The sequence below is a fragment of the Erythrolamprus reginae genome, chromosome 4, assembly GCF_031021105.1.
Source record: "Erythrolamprus reginae isolate rEryReg1 chromosome 4, rEryReg1.hap1, whole genome shotgun sequence".
Classification (NCBI taxonomy): domain Eukaryota; kingdom Metazoa; phylum Chordata; class Lepidosauria; order Squamata; family Dipsadidae; genus Erythrolamprus; species Erythrolamprus reginae.
In genome coordinates, this window is record NC_091953.1 from 34,552,220 (window position 1) to 34,568,636 (window position 16,417).

The 16,417-nt window shown below is 38.8% G+C and overlaps 1 protein-coding gene across 5 annotated transcripts in view; it reads right to left on the bottom strand.

Moving 5' to 3' along the window:
• Nucleotides 1–16,417, bottom strand: part of GRAMD1C (GRAM domain containing 1C) — a 79,692-nt gene that overhangs the window by 3,018 nt on the left and 60,257 nt on the right. For all 5 annotated transcript variants that reach the window (XM_070749948.1, XM_070749947.1, XM_070749946.1 and 2 more), the window contains 6 exons: nt 14,466–14,584; nt 12,587–12,729; nt 11,969–12,072; nt 9,983–10,159; nt 7,726–7,783; nt 3,022–3,132 (listed from right to left, as the gene is read on the bottom strand). In XM_070749948.1, coding sequence (XP_070606049.1) covers nt 3,022–3,132; nt 7,726–7,783; nt 9,983–10,159; nt 11,969–12,072; nt 12,587–12,729; nt 14,466–14,584 — 712 coding nt within the window. The remainder of the gene's footprint in view (nt 1–3,021; nt 3,133–7,725; nt 7,784–9,982; nt 10,160–11,968; nt 12,073–12,586; nt 12,730–14,465; nt 14,585–16,417) is intronic.

Sequence of the window (16,417 nt, forward strand, 5' to 3'; positions counted from 1 at the left end):
AGCTCACAACAAAAAATGCAAAGCATGAAGAAATATAATATTTAAATATTTAAAAGTACCAAAAACTCGCTACTAAAAACATAAAAATCTTATTTACATTAATTCTAAACACCCCTACACATTTAGGAAACATTCATCTTCATTAGTATTCATTCATGGGCCAGGGATATCAAAAATTCTTAATGCCCCTAAGCCTGTCGACAGAGATGTGTTTTCAGAGCTTTGGGAGGGTGGGAGCAGTGCAAATCTCTGGAGGGAGTTGTTTCCAGAGGGCTGGGGCCACCACAGAGAAGGCTCTTCTCCCAGGCCCCGCCAGGTGGCACTGACTGACTGACAGGACCTGGAGAAAGTTGACTCTGTGCAACCTAATCGGTCGCTGGGATACATAAGGCAGAAGACAGCCCCGTAGATAATCTGGTCCCAAGCCACGTAGGGCTTTATAGGTCATAACCAATACTTTGAATTGCGCTCGGAGACCAATGGACTTCCCAAGTAAATTACCAGTCCTGGCATAAAAATAAAATTATGCATTCAAATCTTCCATACGTTATCTAGTGAATTCATGTCAGTGACAACAGTTGTACTAAGGATTCCTAATTTACCTTTTCTTATGATACAGCAGGACAGTGAGTTATGATATTTTTTTCATGCCCTCTGTCGTGACTTCCTGGCTTTCCCCATTACCAAGAACTTTCTCATTAAAAAAATAATAATGTCCAAGCACTCCAAGTATTCAAGTTTTATTTTTCAAAGCTTAAATGAAAGGAAATTCCCCTTAGTGCTGCTTTGCCAGAGTTGGGTCTTTTGAGTGTGGCTGAATCAGAATTTATTTATGTATTTATACAATTATTATTATTATTATTATTATTATTATTATTATTATTATTATTATTAATTGGATTTGTATGCCGCCTCTCTCCGTGGACTCGGGGCGGCTAACAACAGTGGTAAAAACAGCATGTGACAATCCAATACTAAAACAGCTAAAAGAACCATGCATAAATTGTAGAAGCCTAGGGGGAAAGAATATCTGAGTTCCCCCATGCCTGATAGCAGAGGTGGGTTTTAAGGAGCTTACGAAAGGCAAGGAGGGTGGGGGCTATTCTAATCTCTGGGGGGAGTTGGTTCCAGAGGGCTGAGGCCGCCATAGAGAAGGCTCTTCCGCTGAGTCCCGCCAAACAACATTTTTTAGTTGACGGGACCCAGAGAAGGCCCACTCTGTGGGACCTAACTGGTCGCTGGGATTCGTGCTGCAGAAGGCGGTCCCGGAGATAATCTGGTCCGGTGCCATGAAGGGCTTTATAGGTCATAACCAACACTTTGAATTGTGACCGGAAACTGATCGGCAACCAATGCAGACTGCGGAGTGTTGGTGTAACATGGGCATATTTGAAAAAGTTCATGATTGCTCTCGCAGCTGCATTCTGCACGACCTGAAGTTTCCGAACACTTTTCAAAGGTAGCCCCATGTAGAGAGCATTACAGTAGTCGAACCTCGAGGTGATGAGGGCGTGAGTGACTGTGAGCAGTGACTCCCGATCCAGATAGGGCCGCAACTGGTGCACCAGGCAAACGCCCCCTCACCACAGCTGAAAGATGTTTCTCTAATGTGAGCTGTGGATCGAGGAGGACGCTCAAGTTGCGGACCCTCTCTGAGGGGGTCAGTAATTCCTCCCCCAGGGTAATGGACGGACAGATGGAATTGTCCTTCTCTCCTATTTCAATTTCTCTTTAACTAAGAGCCGTTTACAAAAATAACAAACCAAAATTAATACAACAAAATACACAAGTCAATCCCAAGAGGTTACTGGAAAAGAATGGTTTTCAGAGATTTGAAATGCGAGAAAATGGACGAGACCTCTATCCTGACCCAAAAAAGGTTTAGAATTTTCTACAGTTGCAAGTCCCAATTCTTTTTTCAACTTCTTTCCCCAAAATGGATGGTCAGAAATGCTGAATAATACCGCTGCATTGAGAGATACCAGTAGTTTCTTTAGGAGAGGACACATCTCTGCTCCTTCAAGGTAGATGGTACCTCCACTCTCTCAAAAAGGTTTAGATCACCTTCTCAATTCCAGGCATATACAAAGTGTCTGCCATTAATTTCCAAATGAATGCAAGTCCTTTTATCCATGAAGAACCTCACATAAATATCATAGTGGCCATTCTTTCTCCACTCTACCAATAAAGGGTAAAGATAATATTAGGGTCACTAGACTCAAACATTAGGGTCACTAGGCTCAAATTTAAAGATGCATTAATCTTCAGTGCCTTCAGTGAAATATTTTAACTAGCCCACCACCAATCAAGCAAAGTGGTAACATAGACATGCACCCAAGAATGTTAACGGTTTTCCGCCATGGATGAATCAATGCCCTCAATTTTTATGATAAATCATCAACCAATACCAAAAATTAAGAAAACTCAGCAACATCAGTAAAAAAATATGGTATTTATTGTTGTGAGCCGCCCCGAGTCTTCGGAGAGGGGCGGCATACAAATCTAATAAATAATAATAATAATAATAATAATAATAATAATAATAATTATTATTATTATTATTATTATTATTATTATTATTATTATTATTATTATTATTATTATTATTATTATTATTATTATAGGCAATGCAAATGCTTTTCTACCATCTAGAGCAGAAATCCCCAAACTTGGCAACTTTAAGACTTGTGGACTTCAACTCTCAGAATTCTCCAGCCATCATAGTTGCCAAGCTTGAACAAGATCTCTGATCCAGAGGCCATTTCTGTTGAATCTCAGTGGGAAAAGTTATCCATTATATATCCTGGTTGAAGAGCTTAATGAGCTTAATATGTCTGAAACTAGTCTGGCAGCATTCCAGCTTCAATACAGATCTTTTGAACAATTTAAAAAATGTTTTCACTAGCTTCAGTTTTCAGGGGAACTGCAGTATATAAATCTATTTTTTAATACTAACTAATATTAACCCACTGGGAACATGGAGGAAGAGACAAATGACAGAACAAAGCAAAAAATACTCACGTTGCTGACCCTTCTTCCTGAAGTTGAACATGGTATAATGACTGAGCTGCACGCTCGATCTTTGACAATTTCAAGAACAGTGCCACATTCAGAAAAACCAGCAGAACTAAACTGAAAAAAAATCCAGACAAATGGGACAGTTCACTATCATTACTAATTCTTGCAAAAACACTCTTAATAACAATAATAGAAACATTTATAACATCATGACAACTTTAGCAAGATAATTAAAGTTTTTGAAGTGTAAGGTATATATATAGTATTATAAAAATGATACAAACTGTGTTCTCACAACACATTAGTCATCTCACATTCAGACTTAGTGTTGCATTTGAGTTAAACTGCAAAATAAATTGTGGCTCTGTGTTAAACTGGTGGCCCATGGGCCAGATGTGTCAAGCGTAGGCCGCGCCCACCCCTTCTGCAAAAACGTCCTGTGATGGCAATGTGACGTGGTGACTTTGACGCCCTTGCTTTAGAATGTGGATAAAGAAAACATAATAGACAGCAAACACACTAGCATGATGATGTTACCTAGTTTGGTAATCAAATATCTGCAAGAAAACAAACAAGCTCAGAGGGCACCAAGGAGCCCACATTTCAAACCGAGCCACAATTATTTCCTTATTTATATAATCTGTTTGCAGATCATACAGAATAGAATAAAAATTCAGTCAATTAAATATATCTCCTTTCATCTTCCTGGACCAATCGACCTGATTATCCTGATACGTTATCAGGATAAGCCACAACTATAAAATCAGTCAACACAAAAAAATAATCAGCAAAGGTATTATGTCTGTTTTATGGAGTTTGATGTGCTGATTCCAAAAATATGCTTAGATTTTCTCTATCACATAAAGTTTCTGATATAGAAGTATTTTTGTTATTGTGTTATTTCTACATTTTCAGTGGATGTGGTTTTTCGGTTATTCCCATATTTTTGCTCGTCATACTTAATTGTGAGTTTTCTTACACTTTTAATTTTTGCTCATATTTTGGTTTCTCTTTTGCATGTGAAATTATTTTGGTTCAATAAAAACTGTTTTGTAAGGTCAAGCATTTTTTTCTGATATATAGATTACTGTTTCGTAATGTTGCCAGTATATTTCCTATACCTTATAATAATAATGATGCTGCTCTGTGGAAACTATACCTGCTACAGAAAAACTATATACATTTTTGAAATCAGAACAAAAAAATGATTCTGAAAAGTACAACGGCAATGATTACAAAAAATATTTTTGTAGTCCTGTGTAATCGATTTTGATCACCTTGGAGAGAAGACTGAATGCAAATCTGTATGATCTGTATGTATGATATGGGCTATATAATATTGACAATAAAGATTAAGAGATTGTGTGTGTGAAATTGAAGAGGGCTAATTCCAAAACAGTCTGCATTTTCCTTTGTACTGGCTTTTAAGTGCTCTTTATTTTAGTGTTGTGTTTTTGTTCAGAAGCTCATGGCATTCCCTCCTCCTATTTTTCCCATAACAATAACCATGTTTATCTCAACAGGACTGAGAATGAGTGACTCAAGGTCACTCAGTGAACTTCTTTGGCTGAGAGTACAATTGAACTGGTTTCCCCATGCACTATACAAGAGTTCCCTGTATAAATTGTTGTGCTATATAGACAATTTTTCCTGTTTTTTTCCCCTGGCAGGGTGTTTGCATGTTGCTGTGGTTAGCTCTGGCCCAGCTCCTGCCCCAAGGAATGTGGAGGTGGATGTGGGGGAGACATCCACATGCCACAGGCCTGTTTTGCTCCCAGTAGAATCTGCCGGCGAAGTCTCCTCTGACCAAGGAAGCGTGAGTGACAGGGAAGAGGGGAGTTTGGCAGACAGCCCAGGAGGAGATCAGTCATCTGTATCATGCCTGGATTCTGAACAAGAATTAATGACACATCCATGCATGCGTAGAGTGATGCATAGGAGACAACAACTGAAGGATTATTACAAGAGAAAATGAGGCCACCTGTGGTTGGGTGGGGCTGCTGTAATTAGTGCTACAGATAAAAGTGCAGCCTGGTGTTTTAGCCTCAATGGCAGTTTATCTGATTCATTGTTTTGTCAAGATCGTGGTTTTTGCTGTTCAGGATTGTGTGTGTGGACTCGCTGGACTTTAGAATTGGACTCAATTTCCCAGTTATTGGGTGAGCAATTGGACTGCATTTAACCTGTGCCTTGTGTATACCAGAAAATCCCTTTGACATTTAAAAAGGGAGCTGTTTCTGTTTTTCTGTTTATAAAAACTTTTGGGTTTTCCTTTTATCGTGTGGTGTGTGGTTGAGACACGCCGGCAGGACACATGTAGACCTTTTTATAAGCAGTCCTGAGGGTTAGTTGAAGAAATTTGGAGTCTCTCTCTTTTGCAGAGACATTCTATAGCCTGAAGAAAACACCTTCTTGCAAATCAAACACTGCATGGACCAGTGCAACTGTGAGGTCTGGAAGTAATTCTGTATCTTAATTACAAATTTTCAGGTTCTTGCTTGGGGCAAGAAAAAAAGATCCTGCAGATAAGAATGGTGAACAGCAAATTATCAGAGTAAAAACAACAAACTTTTCTAGGCATTCCAAACATTAATTGGAAAGCATGAGAAAAGAAGATACAGTCTATATTTTCAATTCTACCACTATCATCTATCGTCTTCATGTCCAGTAAATGTTTAAAGGACAGAGCTTTACTCCTGATGGTTTTATGTGCAACAGAGGATTGTAGTTTTACAGGGTTTCATATCACTTCTTAAGTGCACTATATCCACAAAAATATGTTTCTGCTGGCTTGAGAAAGAGTCCATATTATTATTTGTTAAATAATGCATAAAACCATGGTGGTTGGTGTCACAGGTCACTAAATGGTCAAGGAAAGTGAGAATGGTTATACTACTCCTCTTCCATTCCCACCAGAGATGTGTGACCAAGGTTGTCTATGTCTCGTAGCTGGGCCTAAATTCTGACTGAAAGTGGTCCAGGAAATCCATTTCTTCCAGGACCACTTAAAGCTGCCAATTTCACCACCTTCCTCAAAAAAAGGAAATATGACAGACTGGATGAAAGTTCTCCAGGCAGGTGGGGTTGAGAGGTTTTATTTTATTTTTTTAAGAAAAGGACAAATCAGAGCCTCTTTAAAAGGTCCCAGGAATGCCCAGGCAATCATTGTACCTTTAACTATCTCCTCTGGTCTTTCATATTCCATCAGATATTTATATATTTTAGATATTGCTTTTTCTTCCAGGCCTGTCAATAGTTTGTCTAGTGGTTGGGTAGTTCTTTCTATACCTGATTGTTCTATATCCTTTTTATATCTAGATTTAATTTGTAGATATGTTCACCAATCTATATTTATATTTTGTATTATTAATTCTTCCCTACTTTTGAGTTTACCGTTCGTATCTAATATTTCGTTGTATTTAATTTTTTTTGTCAATTCTATTGTATTTGGATATATTAGAGCTTCCATTGTGGATAGCCAATTTGGCCATAATATATATATAGAGGAATGGGAACAGATTTGGAAGAGAAATATCAAATTAACAAAATACACAATATACAAAGAAAACCAATATAAAATGCTATACCGTTGGCATCTTCCACCCAAAAGACTAGCTAAAATGCACAAAAATTATAGTCCAAAGTGTTGGAAATGTAAAAACACTCAAGGTACCTTCTTTCATCTATGGTGGTTATGTCCAGAGACAAGAAAATATTGGAAAAAAATAAATAATTGGTTGTGTCAAATAACAAATACAAAAATAGAATATACACCAGAGTTTTTTCTACTGGGTATTATGAGAAGTGCCTATTCTAAAAATGTAAAATATCTAAGCTTGCATATTACAACAGCTGCAAGGATTGTATTTGCACAAAACTGGAAAAATCCACAAATACCTGAAGACAATGAGATCATCAAGAAAATATACGACTGTGCAGAGATGGACAGATTGACAATGGAACTTAATAATCAAAAAGAATCGGACTATTATGAAATCTGGACAAAATGGTACCAATGGACAAAAAAAAGAAACTCAAAAGAAACATAGAAATAAAATATCAAGAAATCTAAAAGTAATTAGAAGACAATGTCGATAGGAATGTATATATGATGTAGATTCATTTGTATACAGTATATGATTATGTACTTTAAAAAAAAATGGAAAAATTTAAGAAATATATATATATTTTTTTAAAAGGTCCCAGGAATGTCTCCTCTTGCAGTTAGGAATCCATTACTGCACGAGCTCACTACCAGTCACCCTCCTGGAGACTTCTACCAGACAGAAAGGATAAGGGATTAATTGACAGGTGGTTGCATTGAAAGCACAGAGGATTCTGTTTACTTTCTTGGATCCCAACAGAATCAAACTGCTACCAAATTACAAGCAAGATGACTCTCTAGGTATCTCATATAGACTTGTACTACGAGCCGTTTTATCTGACAAGCGTTCAACAGATTCTTCTGCATGACCCTGAAGATGATTATCTGACCACCACCACATTGGCCAAGGAAGGATCGGGTGATCCGCTACAGGGTCGAGGGGTGATACTCTGCAGATGCAATAGAAGCAGAGAAATTGTATTATTTCACTACTTTTACTGCCACACTATAGGTCTTAATAGCAGCTGTAAGACATGTCCGATCAGAGCCAGGCTTCATTTAGCTGCTTGTTAAACCAAAGAAAGTATCAAGCAAGTACTTACAAAATACTCATTGCCACTATGATGATGATGGTTTTACTTGTAGCGTTCTTCTTCATTCCTGTTAAGCAAGGAAATTATCTTTACAATGTTCTAATTTTGAAATTCAGTTAACCTGATTTTACTAAATCCCTTTGCTAAAGGATTTGTCTCCTCCAAAGCAGGAAAATAGTTCAAGGTTATGCCTGACCTAGATGCTTTTTGAACAGAAGATAAAATAGAAACTCGCTTGACTTAAAACTTGAATCTGGTGACTATGTGGACAGGCCATGATATTTTGTTGCCCACGGTACAGAACTGGTTTGTCTCTGCCTTATTCTATGTTAGGTTTTCTTTTTAAATTTCCTACTCTAGACCTAGTTTCATATTTTGGGTAGGTCTCCCACCCATAAACTAGGCCAGAACCCTGCTTAGTCTTTTTCAGAGCAGACAAGATCACTAAATGCTACCCCTTAAATTATCTAAAATTAGAGTTGGAGGAGGCAAAGGGAGATACAGTGGAACCCCGACATAAGAGCTGCTCTACTTAAGAGCAACTCGAGATAAGAGCTGGGAGGGGAGAGATATTTTTGTTCTACTTACAAGCCCAAATTCGAGATACAAGCGCCAAGGAGCTGTCTCCTGAAGCCAAACGCTAACTTCCGCGTTCGGCTTCAGGAGACAGCTGCGAAGCGGTGCGCGTGTTTTAAAAGGTTGCAGCCGGCCTGGGGGGCTCGGGGGGGTGCTTGCAGCTTTCTTTCTTGCTCTTTTCTTTCTCTCTTTTACCTTCCCTTCCTCTATTTCTTCTTTTCTTTCTCCTTCCCACCTTCTTCCCTCCCTCCCTCCCTTCACTCATTCCTCTCTTACTCTCCCCTTTCATAAGTTTCCTTGCTTCCTTCCTCTGTTCCTGTCCCTTCCCTCTTTCCTTCCTTCCTTCCCACCCTCCGTCCATTCATTCACCCATTCCTCTCTTGATCGCTTAAAGCCGGTCCCTGGTGCAAAAAGGGTTGGGGACCTCTGTCCTACAGGATTGGGTGGCAGAGAAGTTGAACATATGTAAATTTAAAAGTTTAAGAAAGTTTACAAGTTAAGTGAAAGAAACTTCATTATTCATTTATATGTACATGTACATTTCTTCATTAAAAACATGTCTTTCTGCATAATTTAGAATAACTTTGTGAGTTTTTTGAGGGCTGGAACCAATTAAAATTATTTACATTAATTCCTATGGGGAAAAGTCGTTCGAGATAAGAGCTGCTCGACTTAAGAGCCCAGGTCCGGAACGAATTAAACTCGTATCTCGAGGTACCACTGTAGTACATTAAATTATGCCATAAGGATTTCAACACATTTAATTATTTTTAAAGCAATTAGTACATGGCCAAGTGCAACTCTAATTCAATGTACTATAACTCAAGAATACTGAAGAAAAGCTTCAGTATTCTAGACAATAAGTACAATTTGACAAAAAGGCTCATATTCCAGAATTTAAAATGGTGGTTCTAGATGGAAAAATACAAACACAGCTGCATAATTTTCAAAGTGTTGGTAATGACCTTTAAAGCCCTACATGGCATTGGGCCAGAATATATCCGGAACCGCCTTCTACCGCACGAATCCCAGCGGCCGATAAGGTCCCACAGAGTTGGCCTTCTCCGGATCCCGTCGACCAAACAATGTCGTTTGGCGGGCCCCAGGGGAAGAGCCTTCTCTGTGGCGGCCCCGGCCCTCTGGAATCAACTCCCCCCAGAGATTAGAACGGCCCCCACCCTCCTTGTCTTTCGCAAATTACTCAAGACCCACCTTTATCGCCAAGCATGGGGGAGTTAAGATAGTCTTTCCCCCTAGGCCATTACAAGTTATGCATGGTATGTTTGTGTGTATGTTTGTTTTTACTATAGGGGTTTCTAGTTGTTTTATTAATTGGATTGTTACATGCTGTTTTTCTATCATTGTTGTTAGCCGCCCCGAGTCTGCGGAGAGGGGCGGCATACAAATCCAATAAATAATAATAATAACAGTAAGTCATATATCAAGTAGCTTATGTCAATTATAGAGAATATAAGGCTTTGTATGCCAACAGCATTTTCCTTGAACTTTATTTACAATTAACTGCACTACACATACTTATGTTGAAATACTCTGGGTTTGCTGCATATGGACAAGCAAGAAAAGCCTGAATGACACTTGTGCAGAAATACTATGACCTCTAGTACTAAAATGAACAATGCATTCAGTTTTACAAATGGATAGAAAAAGAAATATTTCTACTTGAACCCACCTATATTCCCAAGGGGTATTGTTCTTTTGTCTTCTGTAGAATTTTGTATAGAGTGCTTAGGAAGTATCTCCTCTGAATTCCGATGTAAAATCCATCTTCTCCTTCTTAAGACTCCAAGGTTTGCAGGATCCTCAATAGGTTTGTTTATTGCATATTCTTCCACTAGTAATTCTGATTCTACAAATGACAGAATCAGTTTTCCAGTTTCTGTTTTTACATTATAGTTTCTATATTTCTTTAAGGCAGGGGTCCCCAAACTTTTTACACAGGGGGCCAGTTCACTGTCCCTCCGACTGTTGGAGGGCCGGACTATAAAAAAACCTATGGACAGATTCCTGCGCACACTGCACATACCTTATTTCTTTCTCTCTCTCTCTCTCTCTCTCTCTTGCTTTCTTTCTCTCTCTCTCTCTTGCTCTCTCTCTCTTGCTTTCTTTCTCTCTCTCTCTCTTGCTCTCTCTTTCTTGCTTTCTTTCTGTCTCTTGCTCTCTGTCTCTTTCTCACTCTCTCTTGCTATCTCTCTTCCTCCCTCCCTTTCTCTCCCCCTCCCTCCCTCCCTTCCCTCCCTCCCCTCCGTCCTTCCTTCCTCTCCACTTCTTTCCCTCGCTCTTTTTCCCTTCTCTTTCCCTTTTCTTTCTTTCTCTCCACTTCTCTCTCTCTCTTTTCCCTCTTTCACCCTCCCTCTTCTCTCCCCGTGGAGGACTCACATGACAGGCCTCCACCCTCCGACCCCGGACTCCCATTCAATCCCCATTCAGAAAACAGGAGCTAGCAACTCAAAGAGGAGGCGGGTGCGTGCGTCTAGGTGTGTGTGTTGTGCCCAACTCGGCTTTCGGCAAGCCTTACTTTATCTTGAGTGAGATGAGATTGAGGGGGATGTTCTCACTGCTTTTCCAGTGCGGCCTTGGAAAAGACCCGCGGGCCAGATAAATGGCCGTAGTTTGGGGACCGCTGCTTTAAGGTAACCTTCTGGAACAGCAGCCATGTACATTCAGATTTCTGTTGTCAGAAATCATAGCTAAATTTAATGCCGGCTAAGAATTGTAGAAAATTGGCGGGCAAGTAGAAGGGAAGTGTTTTATGACATTTACAGATTGCGAGCCTAAACTCCACTAGTAATAATAATTTTATTAATTTTATTCATGTCTGTTTCTCTTTATGTCTCTCTTAAAACATATCACTTATATTTACAAAATGATAGTTTAAGTCAGAAGTATGACAAGAATCAGATCTGCCTACTGAATTGCAGAAACTGCACTTTCCACTCAAGAAAAACAAGAAATGTGCATTTGATATACTGATAAATGATACATTCTAAAAAGAAAGAAAGAAAATGAAGCCAAGGTAAGCTTTTCTTACAAAAACAAAAAAACTAATTACTTGGATTTTATAACTCAGTAAATCTTGAGTTTCATACAGAATCAACCTGAAAATTTCATTATGATACATATAGTAGAAACAATATTGGAATAGTAATATGATTTTATTTTATTTTTTGCTTTTCTATCTTGGAATGATCATAAACCGGTTCAAGATTTCTAGGGGGAAAAATGGCAAGCTGAACATGGCTCCATGAAGACCATGATGAAATAATGATGTTTCCTCTCTGGACAAGGAGATTTTGATTTTGGAAAATTACAAATGGATAAATGGTCCATATGGATTTGAAGTAACATTTTGAAATCAATTATAAAACCTTTGCCTGAGAAAACACTGTTTGTTTTTTAAATTCTTAAAAGAAAAAAAATGATTGCTTGGAAGTTTGAAGGATGGACACCAGTGGGATCAAAATGAATAAAATTTACAACTAAACTTGACTTATTAATACCAAATTGAGCAAAATACTTTTGTATTGATGTATTGAAGTATATTTGTGACCAACAAACTCAGAGTTACAGCAGTTCACTTCACTATTTCTAAATAGCCAAGCTAACTAAATATAAAAGTCATGGATACTATTGTCAAGAATGATGGCAAAATACTTACCAAGTTGTTTAAAATTTTCCTTGATACCTCCCCATGTATTCTTTTCAATTATATTCTTGACAAACCCCCATGGTTGTTTTTTGTATTTCACATCTGAGGAAATCCTGTAACAGACAAGAATAAAGCTAGCAATTGTTTGAAATATAACTATAGGCAAGGTCAGGATTTTTATCCATTTTGAGAGCATTATTTCAGGCTTTCAGTTTCAGCTAAGAAGCTGTATACACAAAACAAAGCATGATCACTAAGGTAATAACTTGAACACAAGCGCTGAGAGCTGAATGAGGAAATAGAGAAAATATTTAGTTGCTTCACAACTCTCTGTTTTTATGTAACTCTGGATGACAGATGTACCATACACCCATAGATTTGTAGGGCATATAGATCATATAGCCAATATTAGCTTGTTGAAAAAAATTCTATTAAAACTTTCAGGGGGGGGGGGAAGTGAAACTAAAAAAAGAACAAACATTTTTTCTATCAAGAGATCTTTTCCCAATCATCCAAATGTTAAAATTAAAGTCTGGCATTCCTACGCTTCCTTTATTTTACCGAACTGAGAAAAGCTGTCTTTTACTATTTCCAATTTTACTACTGCTATTAAACGAAATGTCTCACCGGAGTCTGCACTTTTGACTGGATATATGAGAGATACTATAACTGTTCACAGTGTAGAAGTAATCATGGTAAGGCACATCATGTGTCACCACCTCTGCGTCTACTTGGTAAGACCGATCTTTGTGGCTTCGTTTATGTAGCACCTATTAGGGAAGCAGAAAAGGACGGGTTTTTTTTTTTTTTAAAGAATGCTGATGTTCAAAAACTAATTGGGATAACTTTTGCACCATGATAAATGTAGAAGTCCTGAAAGAAAGTATACTTCTAAAATGATCACACTACACACACGTGTGTGTGTGTGTGTGTGTGAGAGAGAGATTTTGCTGATAATGAAAATGGAGGGAGACTAGTATAAATTTATTTCAAGCTATTTTGCTCTCATCAGCTAGCCCTACCCTTCCCAGGATTTGAACCTGAGCAATCTACCTGTAAGGCAATAGCTTTAACCTCTAGTCCACAGGATTCTCCTTGTCTCAGCTTGTACTAGGGAAGAGTTATATGTTTTTTTCTGTCGAATCATCCTGGTATACCCAAATATGGGAGGGAGCATACTGCTTACTTTTTGCCTATCAGCACCTCCAGGGATCATCCAAGACAGCTAATTTTTATAACCGACAAACTATATTCTATATGGGTGTTGTGGTTAGCTTTGGCCCAGCTCCTGCCCCAAGGACTGTGGATGTGGGGGAGACATCCACATGCCACAGGCCTGTTTTGCTCCTGGTGGAATCGGCTGATAAAGGCTCCTCTGACCAAGAAGACATGAGGGACAGGGAAGAGGAGAGTGTGGCAGACAGCTCAGAAGGAGATCAATTATCTAGCTCCTCCTTGGATTCAGAACAAGAGTTAATGATACAGCCACGCATGCGGAGAGCCATGCATAGGCAGCAACAACTGAGAGATTATTATCAAAGAAAATGAGGCCACCTGTGGTTGGGTGGGGCTGTGGTAATTAGTGAGGCTGCTATAAATAGCAGCCTGTGGGTTTGGCCATTGTGGAGGATTATCTGATCGTTGTGTTTCGTGCCTGCCTTGCTGACTGACCTTTGTGTGCTGATTTTTCACCGGTTTGAAACTAAACCAGAGCAAAGTGTGTTTCACTTTGTGAAAGAAGAAGGACTGTGAATTGTCTCACAGCTGCAAGCTAAGTATCTCAGAACTAATAAGGGACTTGTACAAATTACCAGTTTGTTTGGAGATGAATGCTCTTTGCTATACAAAAAGAGTGCTTAGTTTATTTGAATTTTTGGTATAAAGAACATTGAATTTTCAAACGTGTGTGTGTCTGAAATTTGTATCTGTGAATTTTCGGGAGGTTTCTACCAGAGAGCACGACAGAACAAAATGTAACATATTTTTGTTGATAATGAATATATATATTCATTATATATATTCACATACATTACATACATTCATACACACACACTAACATGGCTTTTGTCAACCTATTGCCTTAAGTGGAAACTGGACTTTGTTCTCTATAATTCCAAGCCAAAATACTGATCAGGAATTATGAGAATTGTTGCTCAAGGACAGATGTAGAGCATTAATTTTGGGGAAAGCACGTCTAGAATAAGATTAATCATGCCCAATTTCTTCTATTCCTCTCCCCCACAATATTTTGTCAACGGATAAGCAATGATAAATAGCACATCTTTGCAATCCTTTCTTTTAAAGCTTCATCTGCTGCAAAATGTGGTGGCATGAACAGTGATGGGCTTGCCTCAGCATGCCCACATAATATGAACACTCCAGAAACTGCACTGATTTTAATTCGCTACCAAGTGCAACTTAAAACTTTACATAACATAGGGCCCAACTTTTTGTATTCTGTAGTTTCCTCCAGTTCAGTGAAATCTGACATGACTGAGTTTTATACCTGTTTTTCTGTTGCGGTTGTAAATTTTCCAGTAAGTGGATTGTTAAGTATAATTGTGTAAGTCAGGGTCCTGAGTTCATTGCCTCTATTATCTTGGTTCCAAGAAGATGATACAATATCTAAAGTCAAAAATATAAGTCACTTTTGCTATTCATTTATACAATATCATTCAGCAACCTTAAACCATACATGAAAGACAAATTGAATTGAACTATATATTATCATATAACATGTAGTATACAGTAATGGATTTTAAATAATTAATCCCCAAGTTTATCATTCTGAAACTGGCTTGAAACACTATGATAAAGAATGAGATTGTGTCCATAAATGAGTGCTTTCTTCTGAGTTTTTTTCTATGTACAGTGTTCCCTCGATTTTCGCGGGTTCGAACTTTGCGAAACGTCTATACCACGGTTTTTAAAAAATATTAATTAAAAAATACTTTGCGGTTTCCCCCCCTATACCATGGTTTTTCCCGCCCGATGACATCATATGTCATTGCCAAACTTTCGTCTGCCTTTAAAAAACTTTTTTTTAATAAACTTTAATAAATAAACATGGTGAGTAATAATCTAAATGTTGCTAAGGGAATGGGAAATTGTAATTTAGGGGTTTAAAGTGTTAAGGGAAGGCTTGGGATACTGTTCATAGCCAAAAATAGTGTATTTACTTCTGCATCTCTACTTCGCGAAAATTCGACTTTCGTGGGCGGTCTCGGAACGCATCCCCTGCAAAAATTGTATCCAGCTACATTTTATTAATTCAATATAACTTGCAAAGAAATATCAAATTGTGATTTCAAATCCACATGTGTTGGTTACCAATAATCATTTATTTAAAAAAAGAAGTCAAGCCATGCATCATTCTGAACAGGAAAACAAAGTCAAAATATTGCAGTTAAAACCACATTGCATCCAAATGTTCAGTTATATCTAAAGGCTGAATAACCTTCTCAAAAGCCAAGATCTGAGTTAAATTTAAACCATAGTTTGTTTCAGAATGATTATTAATTATTAATAGATTCTTGATTAAGATGTTATCCAGAAGATATAATTGCTTCTGGGTTTTTTACTTGCTTGCCCGGTCAAGCAAAGAGAAGAACGAAAGAAGTGGTATAGAGCTATAGGAAACTAGGCAAGACCTAGTGATCTGAATGCAACCATGAAAAAAATGGGCCTGCATTATTTTATTTATTTGTTTGTTTGTTTATTCATTCATTCATTCATTCATTTATTTTGTCCAATACACAATGAGAGTTTTAGTGGGTATAGATAGATAGATAGATAGATAGATAGATAGATAGATAGATAGATAGATAGATAGATAGATATAGATAGATATAGATAGATAGATAGATAGATAGATATACAGTGATCCCCCGAGTTTCGCGATCTCGATCTTTGCGAAACGCTATATCGCGATTTTTTCACCCGATGACGTCACTCCCTTCCTTTCTCATCTTTCTTTCTCTCTCTCTTTCTCTATCTTGCTTCTTCCTCTCTCACACTCTCTTCCTCCCTCTCTCATCTCTTTCTTTCCTTCTCTCTCTTTCTCTATCTCTCCCCCTCTTGCTCTCGACCGGCGGGCGGCACCCAGGGAAGGTTCCTTCGGCCGCCCACCAGCTGATCTGCTCGGCAGCGCAGTAGCAGCGAGGAGCCGAAGATGGGGTTTCCCCTTTGCGTGGGCAACGGGGAAACCCCATCTTCGGCTCCTCGCTGCTACTGCGCTGCCGAGCAGATCAGCTGCGGCGGGCGGACAAGTGGACAAGTGGCGGACAAGCGGCGGCCGGAAAAGCGGCGGCCGGAAAAGCGGACAAGCGGCAGACAAGCGGCGGACAAGCAGCGGCCGGACAAGCGGACAAGCGGCGGAAAAGCGGCGGAAAAGCGGCGGCCGGACAAGCGGAAAAGCGGCGGACAAGCAGGCAGGCAGGCGGCTCCTCAGCTGCTGGG